We start from the raw sequence: 25,025 nt of genomic DNA, 5'->3' as shown, positions 1-25,025 counted from the left end.
CCACTTCAAAAAGACTGTCTGGTAGTTTCTTAACAAAATAAAAACACTCTCACCATACCATCCAGTAATTGTGCTCCTTAGAATTTACTCAAATGAGCTGAAACCTCTGTCCACCCAAAAACTTGTCCACAATGTTTACTGCAGCTTTATTAATAATTGCCAAAACTTGGAAGCAGGGTTTCCCTGGTGGCGCAGTGGTTGAGAGTCCGCCTGCCGATGCAGGAGACACGGGTTCGTGCCCCAGTCGGGGAGGATCCCACGTGCCGCAGGGCGGCTAGGCCCGTGAGCCATGGCCGCTGAGCCTGCGCGTCTGGAGCCTGTGCTCCGCAACGGGAGAGGCCACAACAGTGAGAGGCCCGCGTACCAGAAAAAAAAAAAAAAAACTTGGAAGCAACCAAGTCCTTCAGTAGGTAAATGGATAAGTAAGCTGTGGTACAGCCAAACAATGGAATATTATTCAACACTAAAAAGAAATGAGCTATCGAGCCATGAAAAAACATGGAGGAAACTTAAATGCATATTACTAAGTGAAAGAAGTCAATGTGAAAATGCTACAGACTGTATGATTCCAACTATATGACTTTCTGGAAAAGACAAAACTATGGAGACAGTAAAAAGATCAGTAGTGGCCAGGGGTTAGGGACGGATGAAAAAGCAGAGCAGCGGGGATTTTTAGGGCACTGGATCTGCTCTATACACCATTATGGTGCTACATGTCATTTTACACTTGCCCAGACCCATAGAATGTACAACACCAAGAGTGAACCCTAATGTAAACTACAGACTTTGGGTGATTAAGATGTTTCAATGTTGGGTCATTGATTGTAACAAATGTACCACTCAGATGCGGGATGCTGATAAAGGAGGATGGGAGGAAGGGCAGGGAATATTGGGGAAATCTCTGCACCTTCTGCTTAAATTTTCTGCAAACCTAAAACTACTCTAAAAAACAGTTTTAATAAAAGCACACTGCTCTCTTCCCAGGGTGTAGCTGATTAGCAAGGTACCTTCCTGAATACGTTCAAGGAAAACGAAAGACATCCATAATCGCCTTCTGTGCTCAAAACATGAAAGTTAATATCACAATTAGAGGAACTAGTGAGAGCCATGAAGGCAAGCAGTAATAGGATTCTGATACCATCTTCCCTTCAAATAAACTAGATAGTGAAAAATCTAGCAAAGCCTTCACTTAATTGAATATCTAGACCTCGTCAAAAACTTCCTGGGCAGCTACCAGCAAGGGCTATATTTCAGTTAAGAGTTGTCAGGGGCTGTGCAGCTTAACCTTGACATAGACTATGACAGTGTTGTTCAATGGAATCCTTACATCCACAGACCCACTTCATGCGGTCGCACACATTTCTCCTCGCAAATTCAAACCCATCAAACACGATCTGTGTCCTAGGTCAGTTAACTCTAACAAAACTCTCAAAAGCTTAAAGGAATCTCTCCTCTGCATTTGCCTTAGTAACACCTGCCAAGTACTAGGGAACTCAGGAAACCACAAGCACTTTATTTGTTTCCCTGATTATATTCATCAGAGATTAAAGAAGCATGGAGAGACTTCTGGTACGTATAGGCTGTCATCTAAAACAATTTAAAAATTTGACTCAGTGAGGCCACAGAACATTTCACAAGGCGTATTTGGTGAAATGTCAGTTTTAGTTGAGGGAAGTGCCAAGGAAGCCACCACCTCGCACGCTCTTCTCGCCAAGTATTCACAGGCCTCTGATCTTATACACCAGGAATGAACGTGTTTGTCCATGCAAAGCCAACGTGTGGCGTACAATCTACAGACCTACTTTTTAATATGGCCAGGTGTCAAACAGATAACCCTTTCCTGGTCTCTCCGCCCCCCTTATCCTCCCTCCCAAACAAAAACAGCCTGAATTGCTCACAGTACGCAAGAAGCCAGAGATTCTGTTTTGTGTAAGTGTTACTGCTTTTGGTGGTTCACGTTCTCCAAGAGACCAACGAACCCTCTCATTTACTAAGTCCAACCTTAACTAAATTGCTTCCACCAGCTTCCCCCTCTTCTCAAACCCCCACTCACCGTAGACATCTCTCTCAGCCAAGAAAGCTACTCAAGAGGCTTGGAAGTGGCTGCCTCTGCAAATTCCTCCCCCTTCCTACCAAAAGGGCACTTCAAGAACTTTACAGTCTGCAGACACATGAATATGGCTCCAATGCCATTCACCAGGGCTGGATTTGAGCATGCGGAGTGTCTTTCAACAATCAATTTCTATTTAGGCTGCCCACCACACTGAAACTGGGGTGAAAACCTGCTTTCTAAGCAAATTCAGAATGCCATCCAGTTCCCAAGTGTGAGCTAGCACTGGCGGTGGGGGGGAGCATACACACACTCCCTCCTCCACTGAAGACTTTTTCCTGGCACAGGGGCATCCTAAACGTGCCCCATTTCCTTTCCAGGGTTGTGATCTTTGATCTGTCCCCAAGTTCATGCCTTTTTCTCCACCTGAAGGTTCAGCCTAATCAGCTATTCTGCAGCAGCAATAGCAATTTACCCCGTTGGTTTCTTGACACTTTCCTCTCTCCTCCTGGCTGGGAATCTGTTTTGATCTCAACAGGGTTGTCTGTATGGGGATCCTGCAAGTTAATGATGTGGCTAGCTGGCAGGGATGGTAGGTGAGAGCACACAATGTACTTTTTCCAGTTATGTTTCTCCTCACCGTAGCTAATAGTGGCCTTTCGAAAGGCCTGCTACACTAAAAGGGAGACCTACACCCCTAATCTTCCCCTCTTCGGGGGCACCTCTGGAGGCCAGGTGGAAACAGAACAGACAGCCAGTTCTCCCGTCAAGTATCTGGACTCCGAAGCAAAATATCCCTAGACACTCCACCACCAATGAAGCAAACACACGTACATCTTGCTCAGCGAGGGAGTCAGTCGATCCCCTTCACCCAGGTTTCGGCCGGTTCAGGCTTTGTAGCCTTCACTCTGTCCAGGCCGGTATAAGATGCTGCATTCTCCCGGCTGTACACCGCCGCCGCCACCCCCCGCCCAAGGAAAGGGCTTCCGACAGAGGTGGGAGCATCAGCTCCGGTACCCGCCCTTCCCTCTCGATCCTGGCCAGAAAAACTCCACTTCCCGGATTCCCGGCCACTCTCTCCCGCCCCCTCCCCGGGCGATCCAGCTATAGCGCCGTCCTGATGCCAGCGAAGTGCCCAGCCCAGCTGCGCACCCCCCGAACCCCAACGCAGGCCCCCGGAACAGGCCCCGGCTTCCTCCCTCTCTCTCTGCCTAGGACTCCCGGGTTCTGCACGCACCCCTCAAGCAAACTAGGACTGAAAAAAGTCCCACCCCGCCTCCCCAGCCACGCCGCCAGCCTCCAGCTCCGCCCGGGAGGGGCCTCCTCCCCAGAGGCGACAAGGAAACGCGGGTGGTGGTTCCAGCAGCCTCCTCCCGCACCCCGCGAGGGGCCTGGACCCCGGGGAGGGCAGACCCGCGCGGCCCCGAAGAGACACCTCCCTCTCCCCCACCCTCCGGGGCCGGCGGGTCTTGGCAGGGAGCGTGCTCTCTGCGGGTCCTCGGGAGCCTCGGGGAGCCCGGGGGCCGCCCGGGTCTGGGCGCAGCTTCTCCCGGGGGCGGACGGAGGTCGGCGCTGCGGCGCGCCCCTGGGGGACACTCACGATGGTCACGCTGGCTTTGCGCAGGTCGCGGTTCTCCTCCTGCAGCGCCTTGCACTTGAGTTTGTAGGTCTCCAGCTCGATCTTGAGCACCTTATTCTCCTGCTGCAGCGAGGCCAGGCGGTTGGTGAGCTCCTCCAGGCGGAACGGCGAGATGACAATGCCCCCCGACTTCCCACCGCCGCCGCCTCCCCCGCCGCCACCGCCGCCACCGGCGCCCGAAGTCGACGAGCAAGACGACTGCATGGCGGCCGAGCTGCCGCTGCTGCCCCCCGCCCCGTCCGTGTCGCTCTCGCTGGCGCTGTCCGCCATGGCCGCGGCGGGCTGGGGAGACGACGAGGAGGAGGAGCAGGGAGGCGGCGGCGGCGAAGGCTGGGCTGCGAATGAGTGGGCGCCGGGCGAGCACAGGGGAGCGCCGAGCTGGGAGCCTGGCAGCAGGGCGCAGACTCGGAGCGGCTGCGAGAGAAAGAGAGGGAGCTTCCCGCTGCCAAGGGACCTCCTCTGCCAGAGAACAGAGACCCCGCCCGGGCTTGGGCAGTATTGCACTGGGGCTCGCTCCAGCCGAGCCTGGCGCGCTCGCTAGGCCGCCCTGCAAAGCCGGCCGAAAGCTCCGAGACCCGCCCACCGCCGCCGCCGCCGCCGCCGCCGCCCTCCTCCTGGCGTGCGCCGGCCGGCTGGGGAAGCGCGGGCCCGGCCGGGGCGGGAAGGCCAGGCCAACCTACGCACCAGCCGCTCGCCGGCCACACGTGTTCCGAGGGTGGGCCTCCCAGCCCCCTGACCTAAGCCCGAGGCCGCCCAGCCTCTTCCGGGCTCGGGCCCGCTCCTAGGAGAAGGAAACCTAATGCCCCACTAGCCTCGCAGGTGCTGGGGACACGTGGAAAGGTCAGCCCGGCTCTGGCATCCAGCCCCGGCCGAGCCCGTGGCCCCATCTTCCGCCGACAGTGTGTGCTCCTGTCTCCCTCTGTCTGCTTCAGACACACACGCAGCCCTTTTAGTTTGATCTCCTTGAGCTTGCCTAGGAAGCTTCGGATAGCGCTCACCGAACAGAAAGTTACCCTGCAAGGAGCCGAGGAGGGCAAGGCGACAGCAGCCACAGGTTAACCTCGTTAAGAAAAAATGTGCGGAAGAGACACACCGCCCTCTCCTCCTCATAATCTCGTAAACCACACTGCGCTCAATTGTTTAAACAAGGTGCAACTTTTTTTTTTTTCTCTGCATCTTGCAGACAATGCCAGGACGTGTAGCGCAATAGGATTAAGACAGTAACATTTATCTAATCCCAAAAGAAAAAAAGAAAAACACTTTCTGTGGATTAAAACATCTCTTTTAAGTGCCAATTTTCCAAAGTAACTGCAGACAGAGCATTCGGCTATACTAATAGTGGTGATTAAGTGGGAATACAACATAACCATCATTCTTCTTTACGATCATTTTGCCCACTTCTAGGAAAGTTTAGTAGGTCAAAAATAAAACAGAGTGATTATGCTACTGTGGTCTAATTCAGTGTTCTAGTTTTGAAAAGCATAAGACATTCAAAATCAAAAGTTGTATTTCCCCTCTCCCCTCCCAAACAAAGGCTTACAGGAAATTGGCCCAGCAGGTGAGATGATTTTAAACAGTTTACACGGTTGACACAAAACAGCTTTCACTTACGTATAAAAATAAGAAAATGAAACTGACCAGACTAGTTTTATTATCCAAGCTTAGCCAACGGAAGAGCAAACACATGGAAACAAAAAATAGGAAAAGATAAAGTGTAACATTTTTTCTATTACTTTGAACTCTGGGGAAAGTTTATAAAGTGTTAGGAAGAATAAAGAAGTGGCTTTAATGATTTTTATTCCAACTCTTCCATTATCTTTAAACCTAAACTTGACTTAATGATTACACTGTTATTCAATGGCTAATGAAAACTGGTACCCGGGAGTAAACTGAAACCTCCAAGTGTTCCAAATGACATCGTCTTTTACCAAGATGGCTGCTTCTAGCAGGCAGCTCCAAAATGCCAACTGCAATTAAACCCCAAATTTCTCCTAATTATTTTTTAGTTTAGTACTAGAGGACTTCTGAACTTAGTCACTGTTGCTGTAGCAGGAACAAAACGAAAAATAGAGAGCTGGCTTTACTCTTCAGAAGCATACAACCAATGTAAATAATTCTGTTAGAAGTGATCCAGTTTAATTTTCACTGAAACTGACTCCTCTCGCTGACTTTTCCTTTTGGGGATCTGCTACATGAGACAAGCAGCTCGTTAAATTGGAAACGGCTTCTGGAAAACTCACTTGCTGGGTGAAATGGAGGAGCAATGCTAGCAGAGAGCAGTGCCACAAGGCGAAACTCAGACTTAACAGCATTCTTTCCACTTTATCCAGCACCGTGATAGAATCTTAAGAGCCAGTCTGGCTTCCATACTTCACAAGTTTCTATTGTTCCCTATTCCACAGTATCTTAAAGCTTCCACTTTTCAAGCTTACTTAGAAACATTCCTTCCAGGCAAAGCAGGGGGCAAGTTGGCTCTCAGCTTTATCACCAACTGCCTCAGAAAGAGGACCTACTGCTACAAGTCAGCAGAGGGGTGGGGTTTAAAGTGCCTGACTTTCTTAAAGGGCCCATGGTTATGGTAACTTAAAATGGATTGGTCTTGAACAGGATTTGGAGGAAAACAGCATTCTGACCTGGTACTCACAGGCAGTAACTGTGTTTAGAAGACTTTAGGGAGAAAGCCATCTTCTAAAGCTTCCCTGCTGATACAGATGGGAATAAACTGGAGAATATTTTTTCACTGTGGTTTTTTATTGTTATTGCAAAGCAGAAGCGTGTCTAATTTTCTACTTCTTGTAAAAGTGGTTCCCCTTATAAACAGACCATTTATCACAACACTGGTTCAGTAATAGCATTACAATGAAAACACTAGTTACAAAACCAATAATATCATTATAAAACTTCTTCTCAGCTTTCCGGGGGATATGAATCAGAAGACTAAATGGTAGTCTGTGTCGCCTGGAGGAAGAAGAGACAAACGTAGATCATTGCTTCCATTGGAGAAATACAAAATTTTCTTTTGTCCTAAATTCAAGCTGCAAAAATATGACAACAAAGAAGAAGAATACCTATAGTCTAATTACAAAGCACAACATCAAAATCTGTCTGATGCCATTTGTGCGGCTGATTTACTCCATGGCCTTGGAACTTTCAATAATAAAGTTAAAATAAGGACATAAATCATAGGCGATTTTTGTTGTTTAATTTTTAGTGGCTATAAATAAATTGCTCTACGTATCTAATTACATTAGTGTGAGATACAAGTGATTTCATTCAAACTCTGAAAGGATTTGGTGGTTGCAGAACCCACCATTGCAGTTTTAAAAAGAATTGGAGTGAGCCAAGTATGAGATGGTTATCACAGACTATCAGAATTTGGATAGAATCGTAGAATGTGCCACTGAGGTGCTATCATTTCTTGAAAGGTAATTGATAGTGTTTATTTAAATATATCTTGATTTAGAGGCTAAGTCTAGTCCCTAAGTCTGGTACAGAGTTTCTCACCCTCAGCACTATTAACTCTTGTAGCCGGAAAATTCTTTTTTTTTTTTTTTAATTGAAGTATAGTTGATTTACAATGTCATGTTACTTTCAGGTATACAGCACAGTGTTTCAGTTATATATATATATATATATTCTTTTTCAGATTCTTTTCCCATATGGGTTATTACAAAATACCGAGTATAGTTCCCTGTGCTTTTGCTCTACAGTACATCCTTGTTTGTTATCTATTTTACATATACTAATGTGTATATGTTAAGCCCATCCTCCTAATTTCTCCCTCCCCACCTTCCCCTTGAGTTACCATAAATTTGTTTCCCATGTCTGTGGGTCTAAAATAAGTTCATTTGTATCTTTTTTTTTCAGATTCTACATATAAGTGATATCATATGATATTTGTCTTTTTCCATCTGGCTTACTTCACTTCGTATGGTAATCTCTAGGTCCATTGGAAAATTCTTCACTGGGGGCATGGGTAGAGGGGCTGTCCTGTGCATTGTAAGATGTTTACCAGCATTCCCAGCCTCTACCCACTAGACACCAATAGCGTGCCAACCAAGTGTCTCCAGAAGTTGCAAAATTGCCCAAGGTTGAGAACCACTGATCTAGTAGAACAATTACTTTTGCAGGGCAAAAGCAGGCCCACTTTGGAGTGGCTCTTCAGGCAACATATTGATAACATACCAGTGAGCCATTAAGAGACGCTCCCTCTCATTTCAGATTCCCAGTGTCTGGGAATTCCCTGGTGGTCCAGTGGTTAGGACTCTGAGCTCTCACTGCCAAGGGCCCAGGTTCAGTCCCTGGTTGGGGAACTAAGATCCCACAAGCCGCATGGCGCTACAGAAAAAAAAAAAAAAAAAAAAAAAAAAACACGAACCAATTCCCAGTGTCAACTAGCCAGGAGATCCTGGACCCAAACAGTCACATCCACACTTCACACTTCTTACTATTGTTTGTCTTCAATCACCCATTTCTTTAACAATATTTACACTTATTAACATTTAACTACCCTTGCATATGCAGTATCCAACCCAGGCAAGAGATAAAGCCTACAAGATTAATTACATATATCACCTCTACCCTCCCACTTGTGTTTACTCATTATTTGTTTACAGGAATCAAAACCATTTCTACCAACAGCAGTCTAAAGAATTGTCATCAGTAAATCAAGTGAGAATCAAGATTTTCAACAAAAAATGAAATATATGACTTACATGTCTGAAAATCTGGCAGTCTGAAAAACCTAAAACATATCTTGACACAGATCATACAGAACTGCTGAGCAGGAAATGCTTTTTAAATCCTACTAAATACACAGCAGAGCTTGAAAGAAAGGGAAATCCCAGGTTCCAAAGGCAAAGACGAAAGCCGGAAACAAACCAAATGTCCACCTACAATATAAATCCTGTTATATATTCATGCAATGAAATAATATACAACAATGAGAATAAACAAACTACAACTACAAGAAACAATATGAGTGAGCCTCAGAAATACAATGATAAGCAAAGGAAGCCAGATTCAAAATAATGTATGCTGTATGATTGCATTTATATAAAGTTCAAAGGTAGGCAAAATTAATCTATGATGCTAGAAGTCAGAATAATGATTCTTCTTGGGAGGAAATAGTGTTTGGAAAGGATATTAGGAGATTTCTAATAATGTTCTTTTTCTTATCTGGGTACATGTTACATAGGTATGTTCACTTTTTTTTTTTTTTTTTTGAGGCTTTTAGGAAAGTTATTTTTTATTTTTATTTTTATTTTTTTTAAATTTTTTTTATTAGTTTCTGCTTTATAACAAAGTGAATCAGTCATACATATACATCCGTTCCCACATCCCTTCCCTCATGCATCTCCCTCCCTCCCACCCTCCCCATCCCACCCCTCCAGGCGGTCACAAAGCACCGAGCTGATCTCCCTGTGCTCTGCGGCTGCTTCCCACTATCTATCTACCTCACGTTTGGTAGTGTATACATGTCCATGCCTCTCTTTCACTTTGTCACAGCTTACACTTCCCCCTCCCCATATCCTCAAGTCCATTCTCAAGTAGGTCTGTGTCTTTATTCCCGTTTTACCCCTAGGTTCTTCATGACATTTTTTTTTTTAATTCCATATATATGTGTTAGCATACGGTATCTGTCTTTCTCTTTCTGACTTACTTCACTCTGTATGACAGACTCTAGGTCTATCCACCTCATTACAAATAGCTCAGTTTCGTTTCTTTTTATGGCTGAGTAATATTCCATTGTATATATGTGCCACATCTTCTTTACCCATTCATCCGATGATGGACATTTAGGTTGTTTCCAGCTCCGGGCTATTGTAAATAGAGCTGCAATAAACATTTTGGTACATGTCTCTTTTTGAATTATGGTTTTCTCAGGGTATATGCCTAGTAGTGGGATTGCTGGGTCATATGGTAGTTCTATTTTTAGTTTTTTAAGGAACCTCCATACTGTTCTCCATAGTGGCTGTACCAATTCACATTCCCACCAGCAGTGCAAGAGTGTTCCCTTTTCTCCACACCCTCTCCAGCATTTATTGTTTCTAGATTTCTTGATGATGGCCATTCTGACTGGTGTGAGATGATATCTCATTGTAGTTTTGATTTGCATTTCTCTAATGATTAATGATGTTGAGCATTCTTTCATGTGTTTGTTGGCAGTCTGTATATCTTCTTTGGAGAAATGCCTATTTAAGTCTTCTGCCCATTTTTGGATTGGGTTGTTTGTTTTTTTGCTATTGAGCTGCATGAGCTGTTTATAAATTTTGGAGATTAATCCTTTGTCAGTTGCTTCATTTGCAAATATTTTCTCCCATTCTGAGGGTTCTCTTTTGGTCTTGTTTATGGTTTCCTTTGCTGTGCAAAAGCTTTGAAGTTTCATTAGGTCCCATTTGTTTATCTTTGTTTTTATTTCCATTTCTCTAGGAGGTGGGTCCAAAAGGATCTTGCTGTGATTTATGTCATAGAGTGTTCTGCCTATGTTTTCCTCTAAGAGTTTGATAGTTTCTGGCCTTACATTTAGGTCTTTAATCCATTTTGAGCTTATTTTTGTGTATGGTGTTAGGGAATGATCTAATCTCATACTTTTACATGTCCCTGTCCAGTTTTCCCAGCACCACTTATTGAAGAGGCTGTCCTTTCTCCACTGTACATTCCTGCCTCCTTTATCAAAGATAAGTTGACCATATGTGCGTGGGTTTATCTCTGGGCTTTCTATCCTGTTCCATTGATCTATCTTTCTGTTTTTATGCCAGTACCACACTGTCTTGATTACTGTAGCTTTGTAGTATAGTCTGAAGTCAGGGAGCCTGATTCCTCCAGCTCCATTTTTCGTTCTCAAGATTGCTTTGGCTATTCGGGGTCTTTTGTTTTTCCAAACAAATTTTGAAATTTTTTGTTCTAGTTCTGTGAAAAATGCCAGTGGTAGTTTGATAGGGATTGCATTGAATCTGTAGATTGCTTTGGGTAGTAGAGTCATTTTCACAATATTGATTCTTCCAATCCAGGAGCATGGTATGTCTCTCCATCTATTTGTATCATCTTTAATTTCTTTCATCAGTGTCTTATAATTTTCTGCATACAGGTCTTTTGTCTCCTTAGGTAGGTTTATTCCTAGATATTTTATTCTTTTTGTTGCAGTGGTAAATGGGAGTGTTTTCTTGATTTCATTTTCAGATTTTTCATCATTAGTGTACAGGAATGCCAGAGATTTCTATGCATTAATTTTGTATCCTGCTACTTTACCAAATTCATTGATTAGCTCTAGTAGTTTTCTGGTAGCATCTTTAGGATTCTCTATGTATAGTATCATGTCATCTGCAAACAGTGACAGCTTTACTTCTTCTTTTCCAATTTGGATTCCTTTTATTTCCTTTTCTTCTCTGATTGCTGTGGCTAGAACTTCCAAAACTAGGTTGAATAAGAGTGGTGAGAGTGGGCAGCCTTGTCTTGTTCCTGATCTTAGTGGAAATGGTTTCAGTTTTTCACCATTGAGAACAATGTTGGCTGTGGGTTTGTCATATATGGCCTTTATTATGTTGAGGAAAGTTCCCTCTATGCCTACTTTCTGCAGGGTTTTTATCATAAATGGGTGTTGAATTTTGTCGAAAGCTTTCTCTGTATCTATTGAGATGATCATATGGTTTTTCTCCTTCAACTTGTTAATATGGTGTATCACATTGATTGATTTGCCTATATTGAAGAATCCTTGCATTCCTGGAATAAATCCCACTTGATCATGGTGTATGATCCTTTTAATGTGCTGTTGGATTCTGTTTGCTAGTATTTTGTTGAGGATTTTTGCATCTATGTTCATCAGTGATATTGGCCTGTAGTTTTCTTTCTTTGTGACATCCTTGCCTGGTTTTGGTATCAAGGTGATGGTGGCCTCGTAGAATGAGTTTGGGAGTGTTCCTTCCTCTGAAATTGTTTGGAAGAGTTTGAGAAGGATGGGTGTTAGCTCTTCTCTAAATGTTTGATAGAATTCGCCTGTGAAGCCATCTGGTCCTGGGCTTTTGTTTGTTGGAAGATTTTTAATCACAGTTTCAATTTCAGTGCTTGTGATTGGTCTATTCATATTTTCTATTTCTTCCTGATTCAGTCTTGGCAGGTTGTGCATTTCTAAGAATTTGTCCATTTCTTCCAGGTTGTCCATTTTATTGGCATAGAGTTGCTTGTAGTAATCTCTCATGATCTTTTGTATTTCTGCAGTGTCAGTTGTTACTTCTCCTTTTTCATTTCTAATTCTATTGATTTGAGTCTTCTCCCTTTTTTTCTTGATGAGTCTGGCTAATGGTTTGTCAATTTTGTTTATCTTCTCAAAGAACCAGCTTTTAGTTTGGTTGATCTTTGCTATTGTTTCCTTCATTTCTTTTTCATTTATTTCTGATCTGATCTTTATGATTTCTTTCCTTCTGCTAACTTTGGGGGTTTTTTGTTCTTCTTTCTCTAATTGCTTTAGGTGCAGGGTCAGGTTGTTTACTCGAGATGTTTCCTGTTTCTTAAGGTGGGATTGTATTGCTATAAACTTCCCCCTTAGAACTGCTTTTGCTGCGTCCCATAGGTTTTGGGTCATCGTGTCTCCATTGTCATTTGTTTCTAGGTATTTTTTAATTTCCTCTTTGATTTCTTCAGTGATCACTTCGTTATTGAGTAGTGTATTGTTTAGCCTCCATGTGTTTGTATTTTTTACTGATCTTTTCCTTAATTGATGTCTAGTCTCATAGCATTGTGGTCGGAAAAGATACTTGATACAATTTCAATTTTCTTAAATTTACCAAGGCTTGATTTGTGACCCAAGATATGATCTATCCTGGAGAATGTTCCATGAGCCCTTGAGAAAAATGTGTATTCTGTTGTTTTGGGATGGAATGTCCTATAAATATCAATTAAGTCCATCTTGTTTAATGTATCATTTAAAGCTTGTGTTTCCTTATTTATTTTCATTTTGGATGATCTGTCCATTGGTGAAAGTGGGGTGTTAAAGTCTCCTACTATGATTGTGTTACTGTCGATTTCCCCTTTTATGGCTGTTAGTATTTGCCTTATGTATTGAGGTGCTCCTATGTTGGGTGCATAAATATTTACAATTGTTATATCTTCTTCTTGGATCGATCCCTTTATCGTTATGTAGTGTCCTTCTTTGTCTCTTCTAATAGTCTTTATTTTAAAGTCTATTTTGTCTGATATAAGAATTGCTACTCCAGCTTTCTTTTGATTTCCATTTGCATGGAATATCTTTTTCCATCCCCTTACTTTCAATCTGTATGTGTCTCTAGGTCTGAAGTGGGTCTCTTGTAGACAGCATATATATGGGTCTTGTTTTTGTATCCATTCAGCCACTCTGTGTCTTTTGGTGGGAGCATTTAGTCCATTTACATTTAAGGTAATTATTGATATGTATGTTCCTATTCCCATTTCCTTAATTGCTTTGGGTTCGTTATTGTAGGTATATTCCTTCTGCTGTGTTTCTTGCCTAGAGAAGTTCCTTTAGCATTTGTTGTAAAGCTGGTTTGGTGGTGCTGAAATCTCTCAGCTTTTGCTTGTCTGTAAAGGTTTTAATTTCTCCATCAAATCTGAATGAGATCCTTGTTGGGTAGAGTAATCTTGGTTGCAGGTTTCTCTCCTTCATCACTTTAATTATGTCCTGCCACTCCCTTCTGGCTTGTAGAGTTTCTGCTGAGAGATCAGCTGTTAACCTGATGGGGATTCCCTTGTGTGTTATTTGTTTTTTTTCCCTTGCTGCTTTTAATATGATTTCTTTGTGTTTAATTTTTGACAGTTTGATTAATATGTGTCTTGGTGTATTTCTCCTTGGATTTATTCTGTATGGGACTCTCTGTGCCTCCTGGACTTGATTAACTATTTCCTTTCCCATATTAGGGAAGTTTTCAACTATAATCTCTTCAAATATTTTCTCAGTCCCTTTCTTTTTCTCTTCTTCTTCTGGAACCCCTATAATTCGAATGTTGGTGCATTTAATGTTGTCCCAGAGGTCTCTGAGACTGTCCTCTGTTCTTTTCATTCTTTTTTCTTTAGTTTGTTCTGCATCAGTTATTTCCACTATTTTATCTTCCACCTCCCTTATCCGTTCTTCTGCCTCAGTTATTCTGCTATTGATCCCATCTAGAGTATTTTTCATTTCATTTATTGTGTTTTTAATCGATGCTTGATTCATATTTAGTTCTTCTAGGTCCTTGTTAACTGTTTCTTGCATTTTGTCTATTCTATTTCCAAGATTTTGGATCTTGGAAATAGAATCTTGGATCAGCTTTACTATCATTATTCTGAATTCTTTTTCAGGTAGACTGCCTATTACCTCTTCATTTGTTAGGTCTGGTAGGTTTTTATCTTGCTCCTTCACCTGCTGTGTGTTTTTCTGCCTTCTCATTTTGCTTATGTTACTGTGTTTGGGGTCTCCTTTTTGCAGGCTGCAGATTCGTAGTTCCCGTTGTTTTTGGTGTCTGTCCCCCATGGCTAAGGTTGTTTCAGTAGGTTGTGTAGGCTTCCTGGTGGGGGGGACTAATGCCTGTGTTCTGGTGGTTGAGGCTCGATCTTGTCTTTCTGGTGGACAGGTCCATGTCTGGTGGTGTGTTTTGGGGTGCCTGTGGCCTTATTATGTTTATAGGTAGCCTCTCTGCTAATGTGTGGGGTTGTGTTCCTGCCTTGCTAGTTGCTTGGCATAGGGTGACCAGCACTGTAGCTTGCTGGTCGTTGACTGAAGCTGGGTGCTGGTGTTGAGATGGAGATCTCTGGGAGATTTTCGCTGCTTGATATTATGTGGAGCTGGGAGGTCTCTTTTGGACCAGTGTCCTGAAGTTGGCTCTCCCACTTCAGAGGCACAGCACTGACTCCTGGCTGCAGCACCAAGAGCCTTTCATCCACCCGGCTCAGAAAAACAGGGAGAATAAGTAGAAAGAAAGAATTAGTAGAAGAAAGAAAGAGAGAGGGAAAGAAAGGAAGAAGGGAAGAAAGGAAGGAAGGAAGAAAGAAAGAAAGGAGGGAGGGAGGGAGGAAGGATGGAAAGAAAGAAAGAAAGGAAGGAGGGAGGGAGGGAGAAATGAAAGCAAAAGGAAGAGTGAATGGAAGAAGGGAGGGAGGGAGGGAGGAAGGAAAGAAAGAAAGAAAGACAGGAGGGAGGGAGGGAGGAAGGAAAGAAAAAGAAAGTGGAAAGAAGAAGGGTGGGAGGGAGGGAGGGAGGAAAGAAAAAGAAAGAAGGAAATGAGGAGCGGAGGGAGGGAGGAAGGGAAGGTAGGAAAAAAAGAAAGAGCAGGTAAAGTAAAATAGAATAAAGTATGAAATATAGTAGCGTTATTAAAATTAAAAAGTAATTATTGAAAAAAAAACGGACAGATAGAACCCTGGGACATATGGTGGAAGCAAAGCTATACAGAGAGAATCTTACACAGAAGATTACACACACACATTCACAAAAAGAGAGCAGGGGGGCAAATCAAAAATCTTGCTCTCCAAGTCCACCTCCTCAATTTGGGATAATTCGTTGTAAAAAGAGGAAAAGGGCGAGAAGTCTGAAATCTTACTCTCTAAGTCCACCTCCTTAATTTGGGATAATTCGTTGTAAAAAGAGGAAAAGGGGGGAAAGTCTTAAATCTTGTCCTCAAAGTCCACTTCCTCAATTTGGGATGATTCGCTGTCCATTTATGCACTCCACAGACGCAGGGCACATCAAATGGGCCGTGGAGCTTTAATCCGCTGCCTCCGAGGCTGCACAGAGAGATTTCCCTGTCTCTGCTCTCACAGCTCCCGGGTCTCAGCCTTGGACCTGGCCCCGCCTCTGCGTGTAGGTCGCTGGAGGGCGTCCGTTCTTCGCTCAGACAGGACGGGTTTAAAGGAGCCGCTGATTCAGGGGCTCTGGCTCACTCAGGCAGAGGGGAGGGAGGGGCGCGCAGTGTGGGGCGGGCCTGCGGCGGCAGAGGCCGGCGTGACGTTGCAGCAGTCCGAGGCGCTCCGTGCGCTTTCCCGGGAAAGCCGTCCCCGGGTCCCGGGACCCCGGCAGTGGCGGGGTGCACAGGCCCCCCGGAAGACGGGGCGGACAGTGACCCGCGCTCGCACACAGGCCCCACGGCGGCAGCAGCAGCAGCAGCCCCAGCGTCCCACGCCCGTCTCCGAGGTCCGCGCCTTTAGCCGCGGCTCGCGCCTGTCTCCGGCGCTTCCCCAAGCAGCCCTCTTAATGTCCTCTCCTCGCGCACCAGGAAACAAAAGGGAAAAAAGTCTCTTGCCTCTTCGGCAGCTCCAGACCCTTTCCCCGGACTCCCTCCGGGCTAGCCGTGGTGCACTAACCCCTTCAGGCTCTCTTCCTGCCACCAGCCCCAGTCCTCTCCCTGCGCTCCGACTGAAAGCCGATACCCGAGCCTCAGCTCCCAGCCCCGCCCGCCCTGGCGGCCAAGCAGACAAGCCTCTCGGGCTGGTGTGTGCCTGAGGGCACCGATCCTCTGTGCGGGAATCTCTCCGCTTTGCCCTCCACACCCCTGTTGCTGTGCTCTCCTCCGCTACTCCGAAGCTTTCCCCCTCCGCCACCTGCAGTCTCCGCCCGCGAAGGGGCTTGTAGTGTGTGGAAACCTTTCCTCCTTCACGGCTCCCTCCCACTGGTGCAGGTCCCGTCCCTATCCTATTGTCTCTGTTTCTTCTTTTTTTCTTTTGCCCTACCCAGGTATGTGGGGAGTTTCTTGCCTTTTGGGGGGTCTGAGGTCTTCTGTCAGCGTTCAGTAGGTGTTCTGTAGGAGTTGTTCCACGTGTAGATGAATTTCTGATGTATCTGTGGGGAGGAAGGTGATCTCCGCGTCTTACTCTTCCACCATCTTCCTCCGGGGTCCGGTATGTTCACTTGTGAAAAGATATTGAGCTATATGTTTATAATCTGTGTGCTTTTCTATATGTATGTTATACTTCAATAAGATGTATGAATCAAAAAGGGAAGGGGCAGCGTACTATAAACCAGAGCAGTAACCTGGTAGCTGGAAAAGGAGCAGTAGAATTGTGAGTCTTCCTAACCATGACATTTGAGTTTAATGCCCATCAGGGACAGGACTTTGAGGCCTTGGGGCCATATAAGGCAGGAAGATGTATCTAAGATACCTACAAAATAGCAGACTGTCAAAGAGCTACACCACACTGAAAGGCTGGATTGGAGGGGAAGGTCTTCCTACCAGCAAACAGGAAGATAACAAGGAAGATTGTTTTCCTTAAACTGGGTTCAGAGTTTAAAAGAAAATCTCTTTGGAAAAGTTACAATCTAGACCCAACCCTCGTGGTGTTAAGGGCTTCACATATATACCTCATACTAGCTACATGGTCCAGAAATCCCCAAAATGATATAATATCTTAAAAGTTGGGCTGGCACGGGAACACTTTGGGTGATGCAAGTGTTCTATCTCTTGACTGTGGTGATGGTTCCACAGATGTATACATTTGTCAAATCTCATCAAACATACTTTAAAAGGGCGTTTGTACTCTGTGTAAAATCCAACTAAAAAAATAAACTGACAAAAAATAGTTGGCATAGGGATGGTAATATCCCTAGTGCACCTGGCAGAAACAAATACAAATTTACTCTGGAAGCACTCTCAAAATGAAGATGGGATTACAACTGAAAATTATAAAACACACAGAGAAACAATCCACCTTGAACAAAAATTAGCAAACAATAAACAACAGGATTGTATCACTATCCCTAGAACTTTAATTAAGACCAGTGTTGGACAGAGTTGGATTGGATAAAATTAAGTATGTTTTTTTTTTTTTCTTTCGGTACGCGGGCCTCTTACTGTTGTGGCCTCTCCCTCTGCGGAGCACAGGCTCCGGACGCGCAGGCTCAGAGGCCATGGCTCACGGACCCAGCCGCTCCGCGGCATGTGGGATCCTCCCGAACCGGGGCACGAACCCGTGTCCCCTGCATCGGCAGGCGGACTCTCAACCACTGCGCCACCAGGGAAGCCCAAAATTAAGTATGTTTAAAATAAGTAGAGCCATAAAGGAAGGAATAGAAAGCATAAGACAGAAAAAAACACAATCAGAATTGAAGACAGAACAATCAGAATCACAAAATTATTAAATAGAACATTTAGAACTTAAAAACATAGTATGGTAAAACCCATTAACCAAAGACTAGGAACACACCTGCAGTAAAAAAAAAAAAAAAACTAGCTTCATCTAGCTTGCTATAGCAAAGGAGAATGTACACCAGAGCAGTTGTTGGAGGGCTTTATTACAGAATTTGTACTTGAACTGGGTGAACTAAGCAAGGTTTAAGAAAGCAGGTGTTGGCTCTGGATCAGATGTTGTTGAGAAGCAGAGGAAATTTGGTGATTGAATATCTTGATAATTTTTATGTAAAAAGCAGGAGTATTAAAGCATGGCTGGAGTTATAATTGTCAAAGAAGCAGTAGTCACTCACATTAGTCAAGGGTACTATGTTTAATTATTCTTATGGCTGCAGGGTGTCCTTCTTTCTGTCTTGTTCCAAACACCTAGATGGAGGGGCATTATCTGGTCATTGTTTTTACTCTGTTAGCATTGTCGTTTTTCAATTATAAGCACCTGAACTTCCACCTGATCAGTTTTTTATTTTATTAAGTGATTAACTTTTAAAACCCTCAAGGAGTTAAATTATTTAGCAGATTAACATAGCTGAAGAGAGAATTAGAAAAGTAGAAAATAAATCTGAGGAAATTAGAATGCAGCATAGAGACATACAGAGTTATAAGAGCAGATAGGAGACTTAGAGGATAGAATGACAAGGTCTAGCATACATATTATAGGTATTTAGGATGGAGATGCAATATTCAAAGTGATAATAGCTGAGAACTTTCCATAATTATTAGAAAATACAAATGGTCATATCCAGGAGGTAAAATTATAATGGCAGGGCTTCCCTGGTGGCGCAGTGGTTGAGAGTCCGCCTGCTGATGCAGGGAACATGGGTTCGTGCCCCGGTCTGGGAGGATCCCATGTGCTGCAGAGCGGCTGGCCCTGTGAGCCATGGCTGCTGAGCCTGTGCGTCCGGAGCCTGTGCTCCACAACGGGAGAGGCCACGGCAGTGAGAGGCCCGCATACTGCAAAAAAAAAAAAAAAATGATAATGGCATAGGATAAATAAAAATAAAGCTATATCAAGAGAAATTCACACATATACTAGTAAAAATTCTGGAGACCAAGTGCAAAAAAAATAAAAACAATCTTATGTAAAACCAGAGAGAAAAAAGAAAACAGGGATTACCTATAAAGGACAACTACCTAAAATTAGAGTGTCAACATATTTCTGGGTTCTTTTCTTTTCTGTTTTTTGGGCCATGCTGCACAGCTTGCAGAATCTTAGTTCCCTGACCAGGGATCAAACCCAGGCCCCCGCAGTGAAAGCACCAAATCCTAACCACTGGACCACCAGGGAATTCCCGTCAACAGATTTCTTAATAGCAACAATAAAAGGCAGAAGACAGTACAACAATAACATCAAAATGCTAGAGAAAATAACTGTACTATGATTCTATGCACAGCTATACAACTATTTAACAATAAGACTCAATTAAAGACACTTTAAGACAAATATAATACCACTAACAAAGTCCAGCTGAAAGAATTTCTAGGTGTTCTACTGGAAGGAACGAGATACAAGAAAGAACCATGAGCAAAGAAACCTGGAAGGAAGTGGATAAATTTAAATAAATACTATCTACATAAATATATAATAATAATAATGATGAATAATGGTAGTTAAAAAACCAACAATAGGGCTTCCCTGGTGGTGCAGTGGTTGAGAGTCCGCCTGCCGATGCAGGGGACACGGGTTCGTGCCCACGTCTGGGAAGATCCCACATGCCTTGGAGTGGTTGGGCCCGTGAGCCATAGCCGCTGGGCCTGCGCGTCCGGAGCCTGTGCTCCGCAACGGGAGAGGCCGCAACAGTGAGAGGCCCGCGTATCACAAAAAAAAAAAAAAAAAAAAAAAAAAAACAACAATAATAATAATTACTATTTTAGGGAGAACTAAAATACTGGAAAACAACAACAAATTAGTAGAGAGGAATTGGAGTTAAGGTGTTCTAAAAACTTTATGTTTAATAGGAGAGTAGAGATAATGACTCATGTTTTTGTTAAGTTGAATAATGCATGTTAAAAATTTAAAGTAAACCATTAGAGGAATAGAAATGGAATTTTTAACTTCCAAATCAGTCAAGGGGAATAAAAGAGAACAGCAAATGCTGATCAATCCACTAGGAGGTTTAAAAAAATAAAAGGAGGGCTTCCCTGGTGGTGCAGTGGTTGAGAGTCCGCCTGCTGATGCAGGGGACACGGGTTCGTGCCCCGGTCTGGGAAGATCCCACATGCTGCGGAGCAGCTGGGCCCGTGAGCCATGGCTACTGAGCCTGTGCGTCCAGAGCCTGTGCTCCATAATGGGAGAGGCCGCAACAGTGAGAGGCGTACTGCAAGAAATAAAAAATAAAAGGAGAAAAGAGAACAGAGAAAATCAGGATGAATAGAAATCACACACGAACACAAAAATTAGATAAATTTATGCAAACATATGAGAAAGCATGATAACTGTAATTGACCCTACCTATAAAAACATAGCAATAATCAGATTGGAAAAAAAAGAAAGAAAAATTCAGCCTTTTTTAAATAAGATATTAAAACTAAGGACTTAAAAAAATTAAAAGAATGAAAAATGTATATTATACAAAAACTTACCAAAACTGAAGAAGCCATATTAAAATAAACCCCTCAAAGAAATCAAAAGCACTATAAGCAGTATAAACTATAACAGAAAGCAGACACTTAATAACTAAAGAAACAAATAGCAAGGAAAATTTAACAAAGTGTTTATGCACCTAGTAATATAGCCTCATATATGTGTATTAAAAATTAACAGAATTATAAATTGACAAATCTACAATCATTGTATGTGATCATAACACATATCTCTGTTGTAAGATTAAGCAAATGAAAAATTAAAAAGAATGTGGAAGATTTGAACACAAGTAACAACCTTGATCAAATGTGTGTGTGTGTGTGTGCATGTGTGTATACACCTGCACCTGACATTAATAGAACAAACATTCTATTCAGGCACACAATTTACCAAAACTGACAATGAACTAGGTCTCAAAGCAAGTCTCAACACATAATATCTCATATTTATTAGGCGCTTACTCTGTGCCAGGCACTGGCTAAATGCTTCAGTGCTTCACACGTATTAACTTGTTTAACCCTCACAATAACCCTACTGGAGTAGGTATTATTATTATCCCCATGTTAAAGATGAGGAAACTCTGGCTAAAAAGAAATAAAGAAAATTGCCTGAACTCATCAACTGATAAATTGGACTGCTGTTCAAACTAATGTAGTCTGCAGATATGCACTTTTTTTTTTTTTTTTTTTTCAGAGAGAAAATTTTAAAAGATAGGTGCAAGTACCCGTTCTAATCACCCTGAATTGATAAGTTTTGCCATTTGGTCATATTTCTTCTAGTATTTTCCTTTTTTCAAAAAGACATAGAACCCTTATAGTTAAATCCCCTTTAACAACCATTAACAGTTCGATTTCCAACCTCTTCTCCATGATATATATGAATCCTTCCAGTTTTATGTGTACTTTATATATTTATAACAGCCAATGTGCCACCATTAAAAATGTTTAATATTGGTGTTGGTGACCATGTATGTGCAAATGTGCACATATACATGGACATCAATTTTAACAGTTACATGGAGAAGGCATCCTGAGTAGAAAAAAAAAATAGCTTATCCTGTTGGAAATACATCAGAACTGTTGTCTTTTTCTTTCTAAGGAGGAGGTGTTTATCCTAAAGTAAAACAGAGGCATCATAATGCTTCACTCCAAATAATTTTCCTACATAACCACAAAACAATTATTATCCCTAATAAAATTAACTGTGATTCCCTTAATATCATATAATACTGTATCGATATCAAAATTTTCCCAGCTGTCTCCAGCATGTCATCTACTGCTGGTTTATTCAAATTAAGATTTAATCAAAGATCACACATTGCATTGCACTTGGGGCTTTTCTGTCTCTTTAGTCTCTTTTATCTTAATAAAGGCCCCCCATCACTTTTTCGTGTCATTAAAATACTGAAGATAATTGTAGAATATCCCACTTCTATATTTGCCCAATTTTTTCTTTAGATATTGCTTTAACTTTTTTCTCTGCCCTTTGTATATCCTGTAAACCAGAATTTAGGTCCAAAGCTTGTTTAGATTCAGGTTAAGTATTTTTAGCATGAATACTTCATACGAGAGTCTATGTGCTTCACATCACAATACATTAGGGAGCACATAATATCTGATTGTTGACTAAAAATGGATGGTACGATTGGGCCTCCCTGGTGGCGCAGTGGTTGAGAGTCCGCCTGCCGATGCAGGGGATATGGGTTCGTGCCCCGGTCTGGGAGGATCCCATATGCCGCGGAGCGGCTGGGCCTGTGAGCCATGGCCGCTGGGCCTGCGCGTCCGGAGCCTGTGCTCCGCAACGGGAGAAGCCACAACAGTGAGAGGCCTGCATACCGCAAAAAAAAAAAAAAAAAAAAAATGGATGGTACGATTAATAACTGAGTTAAAGAGATGACACTCAGGTTCCACCATTGAAATGCTATGGTTTACCTTTTTTTCCCAGCAAATAGTTGGTGGGGTGGTATTTTGGCAATGAGTACGTTGTCATCCTGTCTCCCATCATCACTTGACCTAATGGTTTCAACATTCATGGATGATCTAGGTTCAAAGAGTCATTTCTTTAAGGGTTCCAAAATGGTTATTGTCTAGTCCTGTCCTTTCTTCTACATCTATATTAGCTGTCATTCTTTTTTTTTTAATTTCATTTTTGGCTGCGTTGGGTCTTCGTTGCTGCCCAGGCTTTCTTTGCGGCGAGCGGGGGCTACTCTTCATTGCGGTGGGCGGGCTGGTGGCTCTCTTGTTGTGGCGCACAGGCTCTAGGTGTGCGGGCTTCAGTGGTTGTGGTGCACGGGCTTAGTTGCTCCGTGGCATGTGGGATCTTCCCAGACCAGGGCTCGAACCCGTGTTCCCTGCGTTGGTAGGCAGATTCTCAACCACTGTGCCACCAGGGAAGCCCATGCACATATACTCTTAACAGCCATGATCTCTTGCTTCTCCAAAGAATCAGTAGCAAGTTTTCTGATCATAATGCAATTAAATGAGAATTATTAATAAAATATGGCTAAAATAATATGTATATTTAGAAATTTAAAATAGTTTCTAAATAATTGTGGGTCAGAAGTGAATTAAATGTAAAAATTAAGACATTTATAACAATGATAACTTAAAATCTACCCAGCAAACGTGGGATGCTGCTAAAGCAGCAAAATAACAGAGGAACAGATAGTAAGATTCAGGAAGGAAAAAAAAAATAAGGGGCAAATACCTATAAGCAAGAAATAAAAAATTTAGACAAAAGGTACATTTTTGTAGGGAAAAAATAGCTTGCCAAGAACAAATAGAAAACCTGAATGTAAACATTTAACAAATTGAGTCAGAAGTTTAAAATGTTCCCCCCAAAAAACTCTCCCCTGTCATCTGAAAGGTTTATAAGAAAAAGCTACCAAACAATCAAAGAACAAGTAAGCCCTGTCTTATACAAAGTGTTCCAGAAAATAGAAAAACAAGGAAATAACCCATAACTATTTTATGAGGATTATAAACCTGATACTAAAACCACACAAGGGTAGTACATTAAAAAAAAAAAGAAAGAAAGAAAGAAAATTAAATGCTATTAGACTGCTAACTATTCACCAAAATTGTTCATATCTCCCAACTTCCCTTGCAGTTAGGTGTAGGTATATGACAATGTTCTCGAAGTGGAATATAAGTGAAAGTGATATATGCCACCACCACACATGGAGAATTAAAAATTTCAAGCACAAGCTTTCATGTTTTTTTTCCTTTATGACTAACTGTAATGATGACCTCCAGGTCTACCATAAAGAACCCAAATTCAAGATGGCAGAGCCCCTGTCAGCCTCCATCCCTGAAAGACGACATATAGCAGATAAGATATTTGCATCTGATATGCAAAGGATTAGTATCAGAATATAGAAACAACTCCTATAAGTGGATAAGAAAAAAGACAAACAGTCCATTAAGAAAAAAAAAGGCAAAAGCTATTGATCGGACAATTCAGTAGAAGTACAAAACCAAATTGCCAATAAACAAAGGACAAAATGCTTAATCTCACTAGTAATAAGTGAAATCCAAAATAATATTACAGTAAGATACCCTTGCATAACCTTCAAATTGGCAACAAAATTTAAATCTAACAATAGCAAGCGTTGGTGAGAACATGAGGCAGTGACAACTCTCTCATTCATTGCTGACAGAAGCATAAAAATTTGGTAATAACCAATCAAGTTGAAAATGCACATTTCTTATAATCCACCAATTCCATTCCTTAATATACATTCTATAAAACAATTGCATGCAAACACAAAGAGACATTAACAGAATCTTTGCAAAGAGCTCTTTGTGAAAGAGCAAAACATAAGAATAAATAAATGTTCATCAGCAGGAAAGAAGATGAACGCATTCTATGCAGCAAGAAAACTAAATTCTCTAGGACAATATGTATCAACATGGATAATTCTCCAAAATATGTTAAGGGGAAACAAAACAAGTAGCAGAGACATAGTACATATGATACGATTTACTTACAATTCAAAAGTAGGCAAAACAATGACCATTTGTGAATACTTACATATGTAGTAAATATAAGTAGTAAATATACAAAAGCTATATATAATGATAAACACCAAATTCAGGATAGTGGTTGCCTCTAGGAAGGGAGAGAAAATAACAGAGGGCTTCAACTGTGTCTGTAATATTTTATTTCCTTAAAAAAAAGTATAGAAAGGATTAGATGTAAATGTAAGAAAATGTTAAGATTTGACAAGGGTAGATCCTGCATGCCAGGCTGCTCAATATTTTTCTGTACATTTAAAAAACAATTGACCTTGCTTATGAATTTGCCTACTCCCTAAAATTTATTTGTAATTCCCAGATCAATACACATGGGGCTTTTTTGGTCACTGGAAGGCATGCACAGTGTCAAACAACTTGAGTCACTTGATACCCATATTCCCAGCTGAGGCAGAAGAAGGCAGCACTGCCTTAAAAAGTGTCCTTTTTGTGGTCTGTTTAGTGCTTCATGTTTTGCATTTTTGTGGTTTTTGTTGATGGTTTCACTACTTAAAATGGCCCTCAAGTGTATAAGAAAGCTGTGCCGCCTAGTGTGTTAGATTTGGTGCCTGCAGGCATGTTATGTATAGTGGTGTTGGCCATGAGTTCAGTGTTA

General features: G+C 42.3%; 1 protein-coding gene across 2 annotated transcripts in view; it reads right to left on the bottom strand.

Moving 5' to 3' along the window:
- The window catches only part of CCDC6 (coiled-coil domain containing 6), a 119,246-nt gene extending 115,109 nt beyond the window's left edge, over window positions 1–4,137 (bottom strand). The window contains exon 1 of one of the 2 annotated variants that reach the window (XM_082606646.1): window positions 3,651–4,137. In XM_082606646.1, coding sequence (XP_082462772.1) covers window positions 3,651–3,959 — 309 coding nt within the window. In that variant the 5' untranslated portion in view covers window positions 3,960–4,137. The remainder of the gene's footprint in view (window positions 1–3,650) is intronic. The other variant, XM_082606645.1, reaches the window with a different exon arrangement.
- Window positions 4,138–25,025: the final 20,888 nt, after the last annotated feature.

Source organism: Mesoplodon mirus (assembly GCF_964341445.2).
Source record: "Mesoplodon mirus genome assembly, chromosome: 2".
NCBI lineage: Eukaryota > Metazoa > Chordata > Mammalia > Artiodactyla > Ziphiidae > Mesoplodon > Mesoplodon mirus.
The sequence above is the reverse complement of the archived record's forward strand: the minus strand, read 5'-3'. Positions and strand labels throughout refer to the sequence as shown.